Raw genomic sequence first — 16597 nt, forward strand, 5'->3', positions numbered from 1 at the left:
CAAGGGTGCCTCACTGACAGACTGCTGAACAGCCCCAGCCTTCTAGCTCAGGCTTGCGGGAAAGATATATGAGCATCATTAGCTACAGGAAACAAACTTGAGGGTGCTGAGGCAGACGGAAGGTCAAGTGGCAACCAAGTTTGTTAGGTGACCCCTGGACACCCCCTCGGCCAAGCGAGGTGCAGAGGGAGCAGCCTCAGGATCTAAGAGCCCCCAGATGAGACCCCATGAGACCCAGCCGGATTCCGCTCTTGACCTTTGACATCTGTGGGCACTATCCCTATAAGAAACTTCACTTTTTCTCATGAGCTCACCAGAACTGCTTTTAGGGTTTTTTTGCAATTAAACAAGCCCTATCATATGTAGCTTTAAGTGATTTTACTTCGTCCCCTCAAAGATGGACGCAAGACCTGCTCACCATCTTCAGCGATAATCTTCCCTAAATTTGACAAGTACTAAGCTTTCCTTGAGGTGAACTAGCTTCAAAGCCTTTACCCTTATAAATTAGGGTACAGTCTCTTCTTCCATATATTTAGGTAACTTAACAATCCTTACACATGAAGTCCAGTCAGCCTAAAACTGAGCAGAGCCAGAAACTGGGCTGCAGCCTGGGAGAGAGGGACAGACCAGGCGGGCACAGGTCTCCAGCAGCCCTCTGGGGCTGTCACCAGAGCCGCCATGTCCCTAGGAGAGTGACTACCACGTCGCGGACAGCTTTGAACAGACGGTTGGGAAGAGGGTCTCGCCCACCTCCGCCCAGTGGGGCATACCTGATAGAAGTCAGTCTTCTCTGCGATGACTTTCAGTATCCCTGGAGCAATGGGAGGGACTGTCACCATCTGCAGCTTGCCGAAAAATGGGTTGTGTCCAGAGCTTTTGTAACGTTTCATCTTGTCTTCGATGACAAGTGCTAGGGACTGGGAATGGTTGATCACCTCCAGCAGGGTGGAGATGGCCATGTTCTGGAGGAAGCAGTCGGTCACGCAGCAGCTGACGGTCATGAGGGACCTCAGCCAGGACGGGAAGCTGCAATCGCCGGCCCCTGCAAGGAAGCCAGTCAGAAAGACAGAACCACGTGATGATGGCTCGCACTGTGCAGATTCGGAGACACTCTGAGATCTGAGATCCACAAGTCAGGTGGCCAGCAGTGTGACAGTAACCTTCTGGTGGTGCCATGATTATCAGTAATCACTCAGGGCCAGAGGACAAAGGACACTCAGTCTGCTTTTAAAACCTTGTCAGGTTATTCGACTTTTGAAAATGTCAATCTCAGGGCTCTGAGATGACTCAGAGTGCCTTTTATTTATTTATTTAGAAATTTACATACAGTGGAACTCGTGTTAAAAGTTTTTTTTAAATTTACATATAGTAAATCCACATTTGTGGGTATAGAGCTCAAAACAATTTTTTAAGGCTCTCTTGATGGTAGGACACATGGCATTAGCTTTCAAAGAGGCCCAGAATAGGGGCGCCTGGGTGGCTCAGATGGATAAGTGTCTGCCTTCAGCTCAGGTCACGATCTAAGGGTCCTGAGACGGAGCCCCACATTGGACTCCCTGCTCAGCAGGGAACCTGATTCTCCCTCTGCCACTTCCCCGGCTCGTGCTCTGTCTCTGTCTCAAATGAATAAATAAAATCTTAAAAAAAAAAAAAGGCCCCAAATAAACTGTGGACTTGAATTCTAAGTGCCAATCCTCCAAGTACAGTGTCATGTGCAGCTAATGAGCCACAAGAAAACTGCAGAGGAAATTAACTGTGACAACTACAAGAGGGCACGGCTTGGTCCTGTGTTCCTACCAACTTAATCACTTCTTTCTTGTTTTCCACCTTCCTCTCTTTTTTCTTTTAGGAGTTCACTGCCTGCTACAGACTGGACTGTGTCTGCCCCAAATCCGTATGTTGAAGCCCCAATGCCTAATGTGATGGTATTCAGAGGTGGGGCCCTCGTGATGGGATTAGTACCCTGGTAAGAACAGACGCCAGTGAGATGCCCCCATGCCCCCAGGATGTGAGCACCCTGTGAGAAGGTGGCCATCTACAACCAAGGGGAGAGCTCTCAACAGAAAGTGACGATGCTGGCACCCTGATCTCAAACTTCCAGCCTTCAGAACTGCGAGAAAGAAATTTCTGTTTCTTAAGCCACTCAGTCTATGGTATTTTGTTAGGGCAGCCTGAGCTGCTAAGACACCACCTGTTATGGGGTGAACTGTGTCCCCCCGATTCTCCAAAATTTGTTGCAGTTTTAAGTCCCTTTAGGACCTCAGAATGTGACTTATTTGGAAATAGGGTTGATGTGGATGTAACGAGTTCAAACAAGGTCGTATTAGAGTGGGCCCCAATCCATTGTAACTGGCGTCCTTATAAAAAGGAAACTGAACACAGGACGTATAGATGTACACAGGGGGAAGCCACGCAAAGACTGGAGTTATGATGCCATGAGCCAAGGAACTACCAGAAGCTAGGGAGAGGCTAGAACACATCCTTCTGAACCTTCCAGAACAGCCCAGCCAATATGCTGATCTCAGACTTCTGTCTCCAGAACTGTGAGGCAATGCATTTTTGCTGTTTAAGACACTTAATGGTACTTCATTACAGCAACCTTAGCAGACTAACACAAATCTTTAACGACCGGTCTCATGAAATAGTCTATTTACTATTTATCATGAAGCACCTTTTACGTTCCAGGCCTCTTAACGGGCTTTGTGGGACTCCTCAAGTTTAAAAATACAGTCCCAGCCTCGCCAATCTGCCATCTTTAAGTGGCAAGTCAAAAGCACACACCATGAACGACAAAAACACACGGGGCAGAGAGGGTGTGGGCCACATGACAGGACTCCTCAGGGCGGACTCCAGGGGGGCAGCCCTCTCACCGGGAAGCTGGAAGAGGGCTTCGCAGAGCCGCTCCGTCTCCTCCTCGGACAGGTAGACGGGGAAGGTGGCGCAGTCCAGCAGCAGGTGGCAGGCGGCCGCGAAGGCTTCCCTGCAGCCCTCCTGGGGGCTCCCCAGGTCAACAACCACCTGCTCCACGGCCCAGCCCTCCTCCTTTTTTTGGCCGGGGCTCCTCGGCGGAGGCGATGGCAACTCTGCACTTTTTGTCTTAAACGGAGACCCTCGAGCTGTGAACAAGTCTGAGAGCATCTGCTTAAACTGGGGCACGCTGATGGGCTTCGTGTCCCACGGGTTCTTCCTGTCCGAGTCGCTGCCCGCTGAGCACGGTGGCCCGTCCTCGTCCCTCCGGCCCTCGGGCTCGTCACACTTGTTCTCTTCTCTGGACCCTGTCAGCTGTGCTCCAAAAATGTTCTTGTGGGCAAAGTTGGCGATCAGCTCCTGGATGCAAAGAAACGTCCTCTGCATGCTCCCACCCTTCTTCCAAACGTCGTCTTTCTCCGGAGAAACCCTGGGGACCCTCAAGTGCTCCGAGAGCTCTGGCGACGAGGCACTGAGCCCGATCCCGCTGTCTTCAGATTTAAGGGGAGGAAACGAAGCATCTTCATCAGCCGGAATCACTGCCTTTGTGTCTATAATCACTTCACTGTTTTCACCTTTTACTGGACTCTGTGGGGAAAAAAAAAAAAAAAAGGAAATTTGTGTCGTACACATCTCGTAAGGCCAAGGGACTCAAATACCAGCTGAATCAGGCAAATCATGAATAGGTTACTTCCAGTTTTTTGAAATCCTAATTTTCTACACCAAGAGATCCCCTGTGTAAAAGTGTGTAATACAGTGAAGAAGGCACAACAAGGGGAAGAAAGGGGGCAAGCCCAAAGAGGGGGCTGCCGGGCCCCACACTCTCTAGGAAGGCAGGCTTTGAGCCCACTTCGTGTTATTTATTTAGGTTCAAGGTTCAAATGTTATTTAAAAAGAGTTTCTGGCATATTTAAACTAAAAAGCTGAATGAGGATGTCGGGCTGAGGGTAAAAGAAAGGCATGAGGAAATAAAATGAAAGCAGAAAGCCAGAATAAAGTGTTTACCCATGTACATATAAGTACCCATCCACCCACCTACTGGTGAGTGTGTGAGTGTGTGTGCGTGTGCCCACTCCATCGCTTCTTCAAAGGGATGACACTACCGTCTTTAATCAGTCAACCTCTCCTCTTACACTGCTAATGTCATTAATATCCCATTAAATTTAAAACATTCCAGCATTTAAACCACTGTGCTCTACAGGGAAGAATGAAATAGTCCACGCTTTATAAAACATCGATAATTATGTTTGAAGACACATGCTTAAATTTTGTATCTGAAATCATTTAAGGGACTTTTTTATTAGCTGTTACAGCTAGAAAAAAAAAAAAAGGACTAACTCTGGAAAGGAAGTTAACAGTCTGTGAGTTGGGTCTGCATGCGAGCACTGGGAGCAGCTCCCTTTCTGGGTGTCTACCACCCAGTCGGCCTGTGCTCCAGCCCGCAGCTGCACTGGACGGGTGTCAAGGGCTGAGGTTTCAAATCTTTAAGCAAAATAGAAAATAAAAATAACCCGAAGACTGTAGGCCCCCAGCTCTTGACTGGTTACCGTCCTCTGGGAGGACCGTCTGGCAGCATCCGTGCCAATTTAGAAGGAGCATGTATCTCTCCCAGTTTAAAAGGAAATGGGTTTGACTGCAACCCACCAAGAGGGGACTGATCCTTCAGAGAAACCTGCAACCACGAGCCAGCTGCGCAAGGAAGCTTAGCGCAGTGCTGCCTATAACAATGAAAAACCAGAAATCACCTAAATGCCCTTGAGAGGGGAAGCGCGGAAGACACGGGAAAGCCACACACAGACTAGCACACAGAAGTCATCCAAGAGTAAGAAGCTTCTACATAAACCAGTACGGAATGAGGTCCCCAGAACACTGTTTGAGAACCAGAGCAAGTCAGAGAACAGTGTATGTTATGGGTTGAACTGTGTCCCCCTCAAAAGATGAATCAGTCCTACCCCCGGTACTTGGAAATGTGAACTTATTGGAAACAGGCACTTTGCAGATGGTCAAGTTAAAATGAGCTCACTAGCTGGGCCCAAATCCAACATGACCCATGTCCTTACAAAAAGGAAATCTGCGCACAGGGTGGGGATGAAGACAGAGCAGGATGCCGAGCCTACAGCAGGGGGACCCCAAAACCTGCCAGCACCACCAGAAGCTGGGACAGAGGATGGAGCCGGCTCCCCCCAACCCTCCCCAGAGAAAACCATCCCCGCCCACATGGTGGCCTCAGACTTCTGACCTCCAAACCAGGAGGCAGTAACTCCCTCCCACTGAAGCCCCTCGGTCAGTGGTACTTTGTTATTGCAGTAAACGAGTATTTCACTTATGTGTCTAAAAAGACACCAACACCACAAAAATACACACACACACACACAACAAGATCTGGACAGTGGGCCAAATCAAACCAGTACCTGCAGGGGGGAGTGGCGGGGGTGGGCAAAGGAAGGGGGTGGTCAGCTTGCATGCTAAAAGCTTCTGGGAAGCGTCTGAGGATTCTAGAAGCATATTTTAGGTAATAACTTTATATCCTCTGGTCTTTATCTCTACGCTAGCCCACCCTAATTACTTCCCACTCCCAGGAAGGCATAAGCCAAGCCCAGAGAACCACGTCCGCGCCCCAGGGCCGTACCGTGCTTCCACTCGTGGGCTCCGTGTCCAGGTAGGACGGTGGCATCTGGACCTTGCTGAGCACTTTGAAACACGTCTTCAAGGCTTGGGTGAGCTCGGGTAAGCTCAACGCCTCCATCTCCTCAGCCAGAGGCTGCACCAGGCAGCCCAGCACCTGAGGGAGGTACTGGGTTTGCACTTCAGAGTAAAGTTCCTGTGGAAAACAGACATGAGTTTAACTACAGGTTTCCAATTTCTGGTCAGAAAAAATAAAACGGCGCCTTACAAAGTCCATTTTTTAAAAAGATTTTATTTATTTATGAGATATAAGAGAGCGAGAGTGAGCGGGGGTGGGAGTGTGAGCAGAGGAACAAGCAGACTCCCACTGAGCAGGGAGCCCGATGCGGGGCTCCATCCCGGGGCCCTGAGACCGTGACCTGAGCCGAAGTCAGACACTCAACTGACTGAGTCACCCAGGCGCCCCTCAAGTGTCTTTACCTTTCTTTTTTTTTTTTTTTTTTTTAAAAGATTTTATTTATTTATTTGACAGGCAGAGATCACAAGTAGGCAGAGAGGCAGGCAGAGAGAGAGGGGGAAGCAGGCTCCCCGGTGAGCAGAGAGCCCGATGCGGGGCCCGATCCCAGAACCCTGGGATCATGACCCGAGCCGAAGGCAGAGGCTTAACCCACTGAGCCACCCAGGCGCCCCTGTCTTTACCTTTCTTGATAGAAAATCACTGCCAGGTTTATTTCTATATTAAGGAAATTCGTTTCCTTTGAGAAAATTAGCCAACGGCACAGTTTTACGTAGCAATACTTTTACTCCCACTCCTGAAGAACCAAAGTGCAGGGTGATGCCAGGTCATCTCTGCTGGACAAAACTTCGGCTCAGGCCACTTACAACTGGCTCAGAGTTATAACCTCTTTTATTTTATTTTTTTAAAGATTTTATTTATTTATTTGACAGACAGAGATCACAAGTAGGCAGAGAGGCAGGCAGAGAGAGAGGGGGAAGCAGGCTCCCTGCTGAGCAGAGAGCCCGATGTGGAGCTCGATCCCAGGACCCCGGGATCATGACCTCAGCCGAAGGCAGAGGCTTTAACCCACTGAGCCACCCAGGCGCCCCTATAACCTCTTTTAAATAAGACATAAAAGGCATAGGAGATTACATTCAGCTACATCTTCCACGCTAAAACAAACACTGCAAGTGTGCATTACGTGTACCCGTTTTTCAGGAAGGTGAGGTTTATCAGGCCAAGGACACTAACGAGAACGTGAACAGCAGCAAGCACAGAGCCGCCTCTTCTGGCAAGGGGCCTTACCAAGGGGATAACGTCCAGGAGGAACACCAAGAGGGTGCAGAGTTCTGACACCGTCGGGGGAGGGCTGATGCTCTTCCCAACAGGAAAAGTCCGCTTCGCTGGCCTACACAAGTCACAGGAAAAAAAGCCAAATCAATTTTTTCTCCTTTAATAACTTCAAGCATTTCTTATGATGTACAATCAAGTTACTCTATTTCAAACATAATGAAAGGCAGCTTTGTCATTTTAGTAAGTAAGCTCCAGTGACTAAAACTATCAGACCCGAAGTGTCAGTCTGTGCCTTGAATTTGCTTGTGTCCAAAACAGGTTCACTCAGACCTGAATGTCACCAGTTCAGATGAGGGTGGATCCGGGCCCAGGTGGGACGTCACACCCTGCGGATCTGGAGCTCCAGCAAGAGGAATAAACCAGGTTCCAAGGGCAGCCGCCTGGCTACAGAAGACACAGGCTGAACGGTGGTCCCACCTGCTGTGGGAGCATCCTGACACCACTCCACCCGCACGACACCCATGGGCTCGTCCACACGAGCTGCTCAGCTTCTCCAGCTCCCCTAGAGAAATGCAGCTTCAGCAGTCAGCTCTATCTTGTCCCAAAAATGCAATACTTCTTTTTAAATAAGCAGGGAAGTGGTTAAATAGGAAAGTTAAAAAAACATACACATGTTGGTTCTCAAAGCAGGACAACTTTGGGTTCATCTCCAATCCCAGGACAAAAACTTAGCCTGAGCTAACTGTCTTCACTGCAGATTAGCATTTAGTTACCTTGGGTTTATCTGAGCAAGGGAATGCCTCTGGAGGACTGCACGCCTAACCCGGCAACCGCTCCCCCAGTCTCTCTCTTTTTTTTTTTTTAAAGATTTTATTTACTTATTTGACAGACAGAGATCACAAATAGGCAGAGAGGCAGGCAGAGAGAGAGGAGGAAGAAGGCTCCCTGCGGGCAGAGAGCCCGACGTGGGGCTTGATCCCAGGACCCTGAGATCACTACCTGAGCTGAAGGCAGAGGCTTTAACCCACTGAGCCACCCAGGCGCCCCTCCCCCAGTCTACTTTAAGGGAAGCACAGCTGATGTCTGCAAAGAGACAGGACAAAGTACTATTTGCAACAGTGAAAAGAGGAAACTGATGTTTCAGCTGGATGTATACACAGATCTCCGGAGGACTGTCAGCCAGCCCCCGAATGGCACAATGCAGAAAGTTATACAAAACTTGACACCTCTTGTGTAAAACCTGAATGGACACACTACCCTATGTCATCTCTGGGTACACACTTGTTATAAAAGCACAGACAACGTCAGGTGCAGGATAGACACTGACAACCCCAGTACAAAAGGAAAAGGTGCTGTAAGGTGGGAGTTAGTTCTGTCTGGGTAGCAACATTTTATTCCTTAAAAAAAAAAAAAAAAATCTAAAAAACAATGGCCAAGTGTATAATTTCAGTAATGGGTGCGTGTGTGTCTGGCATTATTTCTTATTCTTTCTTAAATTTGAAATGTTTTGTAGTTGATTTTTTTCTTTTTTTTTCCTTAAAGAAAGCACACCTTTGTAAGTCTAAATGGAAACAGGCTGACCAAAATATACTCCAGCTTCAGTTTAACATGGCCTTGCTGCTGCCCCTGGGTCTGGCTACAGGTAACTGATTTATCAAAGACTGGAATGCCCACCGGGACCTGGCTCTAGAGGACACAGAGGGGCACAGTGGGGAGCAGCTGGGAGGTCGGGCATTCCTGGGTTCCTGCCTCGGCTGGCTGCTGCAAATTTCCTGCGCAATGCCACACGAGGGGCCTCCTGTCCCTGGGCTCTGACTTTCTTATGTGATCCAAGTGTCTGCTTCTCTTTGGGGTGTCCTGAGGAGCTAATGAGTATACCTGGAAGGCTTTCAGACCAGAGGAGAGCCCACAGCAAACAATAAGGAAAGCTTCTCTAGGTAGGGAAAGAACAGTGACAGCAAGGAAGTCTAACCGTGTGACTCAGGACAAGACAGGGTCTGAGAGATGACACTATTCCTCCCGCTGTGGGGAGAGGGGCCTGGGATAGGCTGACAGGGAAGCATGTGGTTCCCCAGAGCGTGCCACGGTCCACGACGGCCAGGTGGTACAAGTCACTGACCAGATGAACGGTGACATAAAGCTGCTCATGGCAGCTTAAGACCTTAATGCTTTTATCTGACCAGTGATACAAAAATTTCAGTAAGAATTTAAGAAGACTAATGATTTTAAAACCATGCACTCTAGTCACAGATCTCAACCCCCTTAAACAAATGAGCCTCCGGGAACGCTGCGTGCAGATGTATCCAGTCAATGTAACGAGAAAATGCAGAAGGTTTTCTCGACTTAGAACTAATAAATAAGGAAGCCCCAGAATTATGGGGCATAGAGTACCTGAGGCTTCTTACCGGCAATGTTTTTTTATTCTACTACAATTTTAAGAGAATTCTTTCCCATCATGTGCTCAGCAGAGACCACCCAACCTGAGCCACATTAACAGTTATGAAACCACAAAAGCCTCCTGAACATTCCATAATCCCAAACTGGATACTTACCTAAAGCAGTCCTCAAAACACCTGGTCATATAGTCCCAGAGAAAGTCTGTGCTGAGGGACGTGATCAGCAAATTCACTGTTTTAACAATCTCAGAGGCATTTCTGTTTTCTTTTATTGCACTGTAAAGGAAGGCAGATGCTCATGAATGCATCTATGAGAAGCCGTCTATCATGAGAACACCATGTCTGGAAAACTGTAATTCGTTTACTTACTTCTAGAGAGACAGACAAATCCCAATAAAGGTAAAAATGTTACTGGCCTGATATAGGAAAGAGTTTGCATAACGCCATCCTAAATAACATTTACATTGTATAAACAATATTTACACTGAGCCATTCTCTTAGGAATAAGTACAGGAGCTACTGTGAAAATAATCTGGTAAAGGAAAGCAGTTTTAGCCCATCTGTGAGGCCTTAGATACCCTACTGGTGAAATAACATGGTACACCCATTTGGTCAGTCAGGATTTATTTAAACAAGTATAAATCCTTACTGAGGAACCTAAGGCAAAGTTACGCTCCACTGCAGAAGACAGGAGAGTTACCCACAACTTGCATTTAAAAAAAAACAGGCAACTAAATAGCTAACATAATTCCATCTTTGTATATTATTTAGAGAGAAAGAACGAGCGATGCACGAGCTGGGGGAGGGGCAGAGGGAGAGGATCTCAAGCAGACTCCCTGCTGACCGTGGAGCCTGACACGGGGCTTGACCCCATGACCTTGAGACCATGACCTGAGCCAAAATCAAGAGCTGGACGCTTAACCGACCCAGCCACCCAGGCAGCCCTGTAATTCCATCTTTAAAATAAAAGATACGCAGCTATATATTAATGTACGCATTCAAAGTCTGGAAAGAAATGAAAATGTTTCATGTGTTTCTCTCAAGGGCAGTGGGACTGTGGGTGATATCTTTTTTCTTGATACCTTCAAATATCGGTATGTTCCACAAATGGCATGTATTACTTTCACATTCAGAAGAATAATTCTAGGAGAAAAGAACAAACATTCTAGGAGAAAAAGAGCAAACACTCAGAACTCTTCGTACATTTACAATTGAGAAGCCAGAGAAATCTTCAAATAGATTTGTATTTTCAATATACCCAATGCCAATTCAGGCCGAAGGAAATTACATCAAGGATAAAGTAAAGAGGAAGAGACTGTATTGTCTGAAAAGGGACAAAAGCAAGGGGCACCCAGGTGGCTCAGTCAGTTGAGTGTCTTGTCTTCGGCTCAGGTCATGATCCCAGGGTCCTGGGATTGAGTCCCGTGTGGGGCTCCTTCCTCCACAGGAAGCTTGCTTTTCCCTCAACCCTTTCTCCCCACTCCACCACCAGTCTAATAACTAAAATCTTTAAAAAAAAAAAAAAGAAAAAAGAGCAAGAACAAAACCCAGGGTTGAGAGAAAACCACACGTTCCAAGACAATACCCCTGCCAGGTCCAGAACCCCACATGCTCTGCCTTCGGGGTCCTGCAGCACATGTCCTTGGGGAGCCCCTGGCTGGGTGTCCCCTCTGCCGCTGGACCCTGGCTCCACCTCCCAATCTTCTCTCAGCCCCCGCCGTCCTCCCTTGTAAGTCACCGCACAGGGACACCAGGTCCAGCTGCCCTTCAACAGCTTGCGCACCCGCCAGTAAATAGGGTCTGTACAGCCCAGGCTGGGCAGAGACTAGCTTACACGCCTCTGACGCCAGCCGATAGGAAACAGGCCATTCGTGGTGACGGACTCAAGAGCATCAGTTATCTTCATGGCTGGTGTGATCCCTTGCGTGCCCATGTTCTCTAGCCCCAACAGTTTCTAATAAACAGCAGGGAAACGAGACTCGTGCCATAAGGGAGGGGGGAAGAAGTGTGAAGCTGGGGGCCAAACCCATACCTTATTAGCGAGTTTCCACTCTGGGTATAACTAAGTTTAAGATCGGAGCCAAGTGCATCTCCACAGTAAGAATAAAAGGCCCGGATGACTTCGAGAAACAAATCCCCAACCACTCGAGGCCCTGCAGTTAAAATTAAAACGGTCAGAGAAAGATGAACAATCCATGTTTACATCAGTAAATGACACATGCGTGAAAAGAGAACATAACTGCACACACAATTTTATTGTCTAAAATGCTCAGAAACTTCAGTTTGGCAATGACAACTCTAGCTGGGGAATACCATCCGTGAAAATGGCCAGTATTTTTGTAGTGCTTACCATGTGCTGGACACTGTTCTAAGCATTTTCTATTGGTTAAACCTTATTTACTCCTTACAATAGCCATAAGACCAGGTACTGCACTGCTGCACTGATGACAGATAAGGGACAGGCACCGAGAGGCGAAGGAACTCATCCAAGCCAGACTTGTCTGGGGGAGCCAGGATGTACGCTCAGGGTGTGTAAGTGTGCACAAACTGCTTGGCCAGAGATGCTACTCAGAATAAATACCAATGAGTAGGACCACTTTTCTATTTTACATTCTTTTAAAATTTTTTTTTACATTTTTATTTATTTTTTTAAGATTTATTTATTTTGGAGAGAGTGTGAGCGAGCACAGGGGTGGGAAGGGCAGAGAGAGAGAGACAGAGAGAAACCCAAGCAGACTCCAGGCCGAGTGCGAGCCCAATGAGGGGCTCAATCTCATGACCCTGGGATTGCAACCTGAGCCAAAACCGAGAGTCAGACACTTAACCAACTGCCCCAGCCTGGTACCCCTTTTTTATTTTATTTTTTAAAGTAATCTCTACACCTAGCCTGGGGCTCGAACTCATGACCCTGAGATCAGGAGTCACATGCTCCACCGACTAAGCCAGTCAGGTACCCCTCCAAAATCTTTTAATCATGAGCTGGTATCCCACAAAAGAAATGCCACCACTCCTGAAAAGCTTTCTAAATGGCACAAAAGAATGGAACCAGCTGCAGGTTAGTGAAACATTCCTGCCGACCAGGCAGGTGGAAGGCAGCTAGACATTCCTGCTGCGTACATAGCAACCGCCAGGCAGGGAAGGGAATGACCCCTCACCCACGTGTACAAGGGAGGAAAACTGGACCGATTCAAAGGAAATGAAAGCTCTGTCAACATATGTGTTAAAAAGCAGCCAGCAGACTGATTGATCCATTCTTTTATGCTTCTTTTTCACAAAAACAGAGGATGTGCCTCTGAGAAAACTTGTTTCACCAAAAGCCCCACATATATTTTATCTACGGTGTAAGGATGCTGAATGCTTCTTACAAATGAAGGCAAGTTTGTTGCCATGACTGAAGGAGGAAATGAGGCAGCGGGGGACACCTGGCAGCAAAACAATGACAGCCCTGCCCCTTCAGCTACTTCTGTATAACCCACTCCTCTGCCTCCCAAGTATGTCTTCCCTGGGACAACGAAAGGAACAGACAGGAAAATCAGACGGCTGGACTGGGCAGAAGGCTGACATTCATCCCCTTCTGGAAACGCTGACCTGGAGCCCAAGATGGCAGCAACACTTCACTTGGCTCACCGAGGGTCAAGGTCGAGACATAAAACCCCCAGCCTCCAAAATGCGGTTACATTTTTTCTTTAGTTATTTCCCCAAGTTATGCAGGAAGTTCCCAATACACTTACAAAGCTCACTTCATCTTTTAGCGGAAATCACGATTTTTTTTCTGAGCCGCAGTCACTCCACACAAAGACGTAGAGCCATCGCCGGTTGACTGAGGTAGCAGAGGAGAGGAGGGACAGGGGGAAGGGCACAGGGCACGCTCAGGGGCACTTAAGGCCAGAGCTTGGAGGGACAAACGCTTCATGCTTTGAGTCTGGTCAAGAGCAGCTAGAGCTGTACGTGTCACGGGATACAAGGTCATCCGTGTTCCATGACCGAGCATCTCGGATGTGGTGGGTCTGCGTGCAGTCAGCTTACGCAGCTGTGTCCTGTCAGAGAGCTTAGGCTCTAGAGTCAAACAGACCGCATTTTAATCTCAGCTCCCAGGCAGCCTCTGGCAAATCACTTACTCTTGCCCAACCTTAATCTTTCCGTCTGTAAGATGGGAATAGTGAGAAAACCCACTTCAGGGTTGTTGGAGGCAAGGAGGTACGTAGGGAGATGTAAATGATGTGTACAAATCACTTCACACACAAAAAAATGCTCGATAAATGTCAGCCGTTACGATTAACGACAGTAAAAACACATGAGGACCTCAGAGTCTCCCTTCCTACAACTTGACTGGATGCCTTTTTCCCCCTCGCATCCCTAGAGCCTAGCTAGCATCATCCCTGCCACACAGCAAATGCTCCATGCCTGTCCCTGAATGAATAAACGGTCTCCAACCTCCACCCCAAGAGCAGAGGGAGAAGGGACCTCAGTAAAGCCATCGATTCTTGTTCTCTGCAAACAGCTACCAGGCAGTGTGCAAATCCTGAGCGCTCAGATGACACCATCAAACTTGAAATCTCAGGGCTCCTGGGTGGCTCAGTCAGTCAAGCATCTGCCTTCAGCTCATCCCAGGGTCCTGGGATCGAGCCCCACATCTGCTTCTCCTTCTCCCTCTGCCCCTTCCCATACCTATGCTCTCTTGCTCTCTCAAATAAAATCTTTAAAAACAGACAGTAACAAAAAACCCCTTGAAATCCCAGGGGTAAAATGGAGACTCCATTATGGTGTTCAAGTGACTGGATATTAAGATTTTTTTTTTTAAAGGTTTTATTTATTTGACAGAGAGAAAGCACATGAGCATGAGCAGGGGGGAGGAGCAAGGAGAGAGGGGGAAGCAGGCTCCCCGCTAAGCAGGGAGTCCGCTGTGGGGCTCGATCCTAGGCCCCAGGATCATGACTTGAGCGGAAGGCAGACGCCTACCTGACTGAGCCAAGAGAGGGTCTCCTCCTCCCTTGAAAATAAAATCAAAGCTCACTTGAAGCCTGATATTTGACAGAAGGAACATTCTCGTGAAGTCAGTACGGTACGTGCTCTGTACGCGCACACCAAGATGTGCACAGTAGGAGCTCAAAGGATTTTTCTAACAAAAGTGCTCACGTTATTGTGCAAAACTCGTAAGTGGTGCCTAGATACGGCAACTGAACACATAACCGGGCTGAAGCACTTCAAGATTTGGAAGCTCTGATGGAATTACACTCAAAATAACATGCCGTCGTGTCTCACACAGGCAATCCACGTTGGGCTCATGATGGTGACCGCGCTTCGCACATTACCTATTTCCGGCTTATCGAGCAGACTGACGAGGACTCGGAACGGCTTCAGGTACGCGTGGTGACGTTCCTCTACGTCGGCGTCTGAGAACTTCTGGTGCAGTATTTCAGCTAGACCCTGTTTTGTTTTGTTTTTAAAGCCACAGATCAGGATATTGTACACAGCACAGTTTGACATTACTGGTTGTTCTACTTGTAAAAACTCTGGGATAGAGAGAAAACCAGTCACACGGCACGGAATGAGCACAGAGAAGGTTTCCCCACCGTGGATCCAGGACATGCCCCATGTCTGCTTTGAGGTCCTGCCCATCAATTCACAGAGGAACCATGATCAGGAATGTTCTGACTGGGATCTACTTTCCAGAAAGGCTCCTTTACCTCAACTAAAAGATCCTTGGAATATCTTTCAAAAAAATACGAGGACTGGTCTTCGTAAGAATTTGAGAGCTCAGATTCTGGCACGATGGTATTTCCTTTAATATCTGAACCTATAAAAGAACAAGGATCATGAGCTGTTAACAAGATCTACAATTTTAAAGTACATAATCCTGTGCAAAGGTCTCATGCTCCAGCATTTTTAAAAATAGAATTCCTCCAACAGAAACCAAATTCCAATCTGGCAAGACTAAGTCACATTTTCTTCTTTTGAGAAAAATGTGGGGGTACTAAGGACTCCACTTCAACAGGCATCAATTTAGTTTGTCCTGAGAATTCACCCTCAGTGTCTTCGACTGTCTGATTACAAAGATCTAAAGGAACAAGGATCAGTTTGTAAAACCAGTGTCTGTATGACAGTATGTGAAACCAAGCTGTTCTCATATATATGCCCTTATTTTGAGCTTTGGGTAAGTCTGTAGGTCTTTGGGGCAAGGGAGGGCAACTCATGGTATAAGGAGAGAGCATGGGCTCTGACGCTGAGGCTAATAGGTTGGACTTAGCACTGGACTTGGATCCTGGGTCCTCTCTATACACAGCAAGTCAAGGTCAACTAGGACAGAGCTGATCATTTAGCAAAATCATCCTTTTGATAAAAATGCTTAAAGAGCCTGTAAATATTCTTCTTGAAATCCTTCATAAACTTCTATGCAATGGGTTCGGAAAGTTCTGTAATCAGGGAGAAAAGAGGAAATAAAGGGTTGCAGAGAACTTTCTGACTCTGGCGTGAGAAGACCTCCATGTTGAGGGTTATAAAAGCGGTGAAGCAGAAGATTTTTTTAGGGCAGTAAGACTACTTTGCATGGATGCTGTCATGGTGGACACATGTCCTCACACATCTGTCTACACCCACAGAAAGCACACCCGCAAGAGCGAGCCCTGATGGAAACCACACAGTCTGGGTGATGACGTGCCAGCGCTGGTTCATCGACTATGACAAATGTGCCACCCTGGTGGGGGGAGGGGGAACCTGGGGAAAGCTGGGAACTCTCTGTTCCTTCCTCTTAGTAAGTTAGATGTGAACCTAAAACTGCTCTTAAAAAAGAAAAAAAACTATGGAGTCTTTTCATGGTCGCTTTGTATACAACTTCTGCTCAGGAACATAAACGTGGGAATTTATAAAATTCAGAAAGCGCTCGCCTCCTAGCCCTGTGGTTTCCTGGACTCTTGTCCCTATGAGGCCTTCCAACCGACAGTCAGGGGCTCTTTTCCTACGAGTTTAGAGGCTGTCCGCAGAAAGAGAAGCCTGGGTTCTCAAGCTCTCCCCTTAAGTCATCCAAATGTCTTCCAAAACTTGATGTCAATGCCACAGACATTCCCATCCAGGCCAAACCTCCTTTTACACAAAAACTATAACATTTGTGGATCTTCTCTCACACCCCCAAACCCATGAGACTTCTTTGTAGCAGCAGGCTTCTACTTGAATAAGGTTTAGCTACATTTTTTTTTTTTTGGCGGTATTTCAAGCTTCTTAAAGTGGAATTCAATGTTCAATATTCAATAGATATCCCACTTACTTACATCCCTGTTTTTAAGTAAAATACCTGTAACATAACCAAAGCTATAGCGTAGGC

At 47.4% G+C, this 16597-nt stretch overlaps 1 protein-coding gene across 4 annotated transcripts in view; it reads right to left on the bottom strand.

The window, feature by feature from the left end:
* Positions 1-16597, bottom strand: part of DOP1B (DOP1 leucine zipper like protein B) — a 99903-nt gene that overhangs the window by 44244 nt on the left and 39062 nt on the right. For all 4 annotated transcript variants that reach the window (XR_013966418.1, XM_080796745.1, XM_080796744.1 and 1 more), the window contains exons 7-14: positions 14967-15076; positions 14592-14706; positions 11312-11432; positions 9436-9555; positions 6896-6998; positions 5597-5788; positions 2871-3555; positions 771-1042 (exon numbers count right to left, since the gene is read on the bottom strand). Coding sequence is in view for 3 of the 4 variants with exons in the window: in XM_080796745.1 (XP_080652871.1) it covers positions 771-1042; positions 2871-3555; positions 5597-5788; positions 6896-6998; positions 9436-9555; positions 11312-11432; positions 14592-14706; positions 14967-15076 (1718 nt within the window). In the remaining variant the exon portion in view is untranslated. The remainder of the gene's footprint in view (positions 1-770; positions 1043-2870; positions 3556-5596; positions 5789-6895; positions 6999-9435; positions 9556-11311; positions 11433-14591; positions 14707-14966; positions 15077-16597) is intronic.

Source organism: Martes martes (assembly GCF_963455335.1).
Source record: "Martes martes genome assembly, chromosome: 1".
NCBI lineage: Eukaryota > Metazoa > Chordata > Mammalia > Carnivora > Mustelidae > Martes > Martes martes.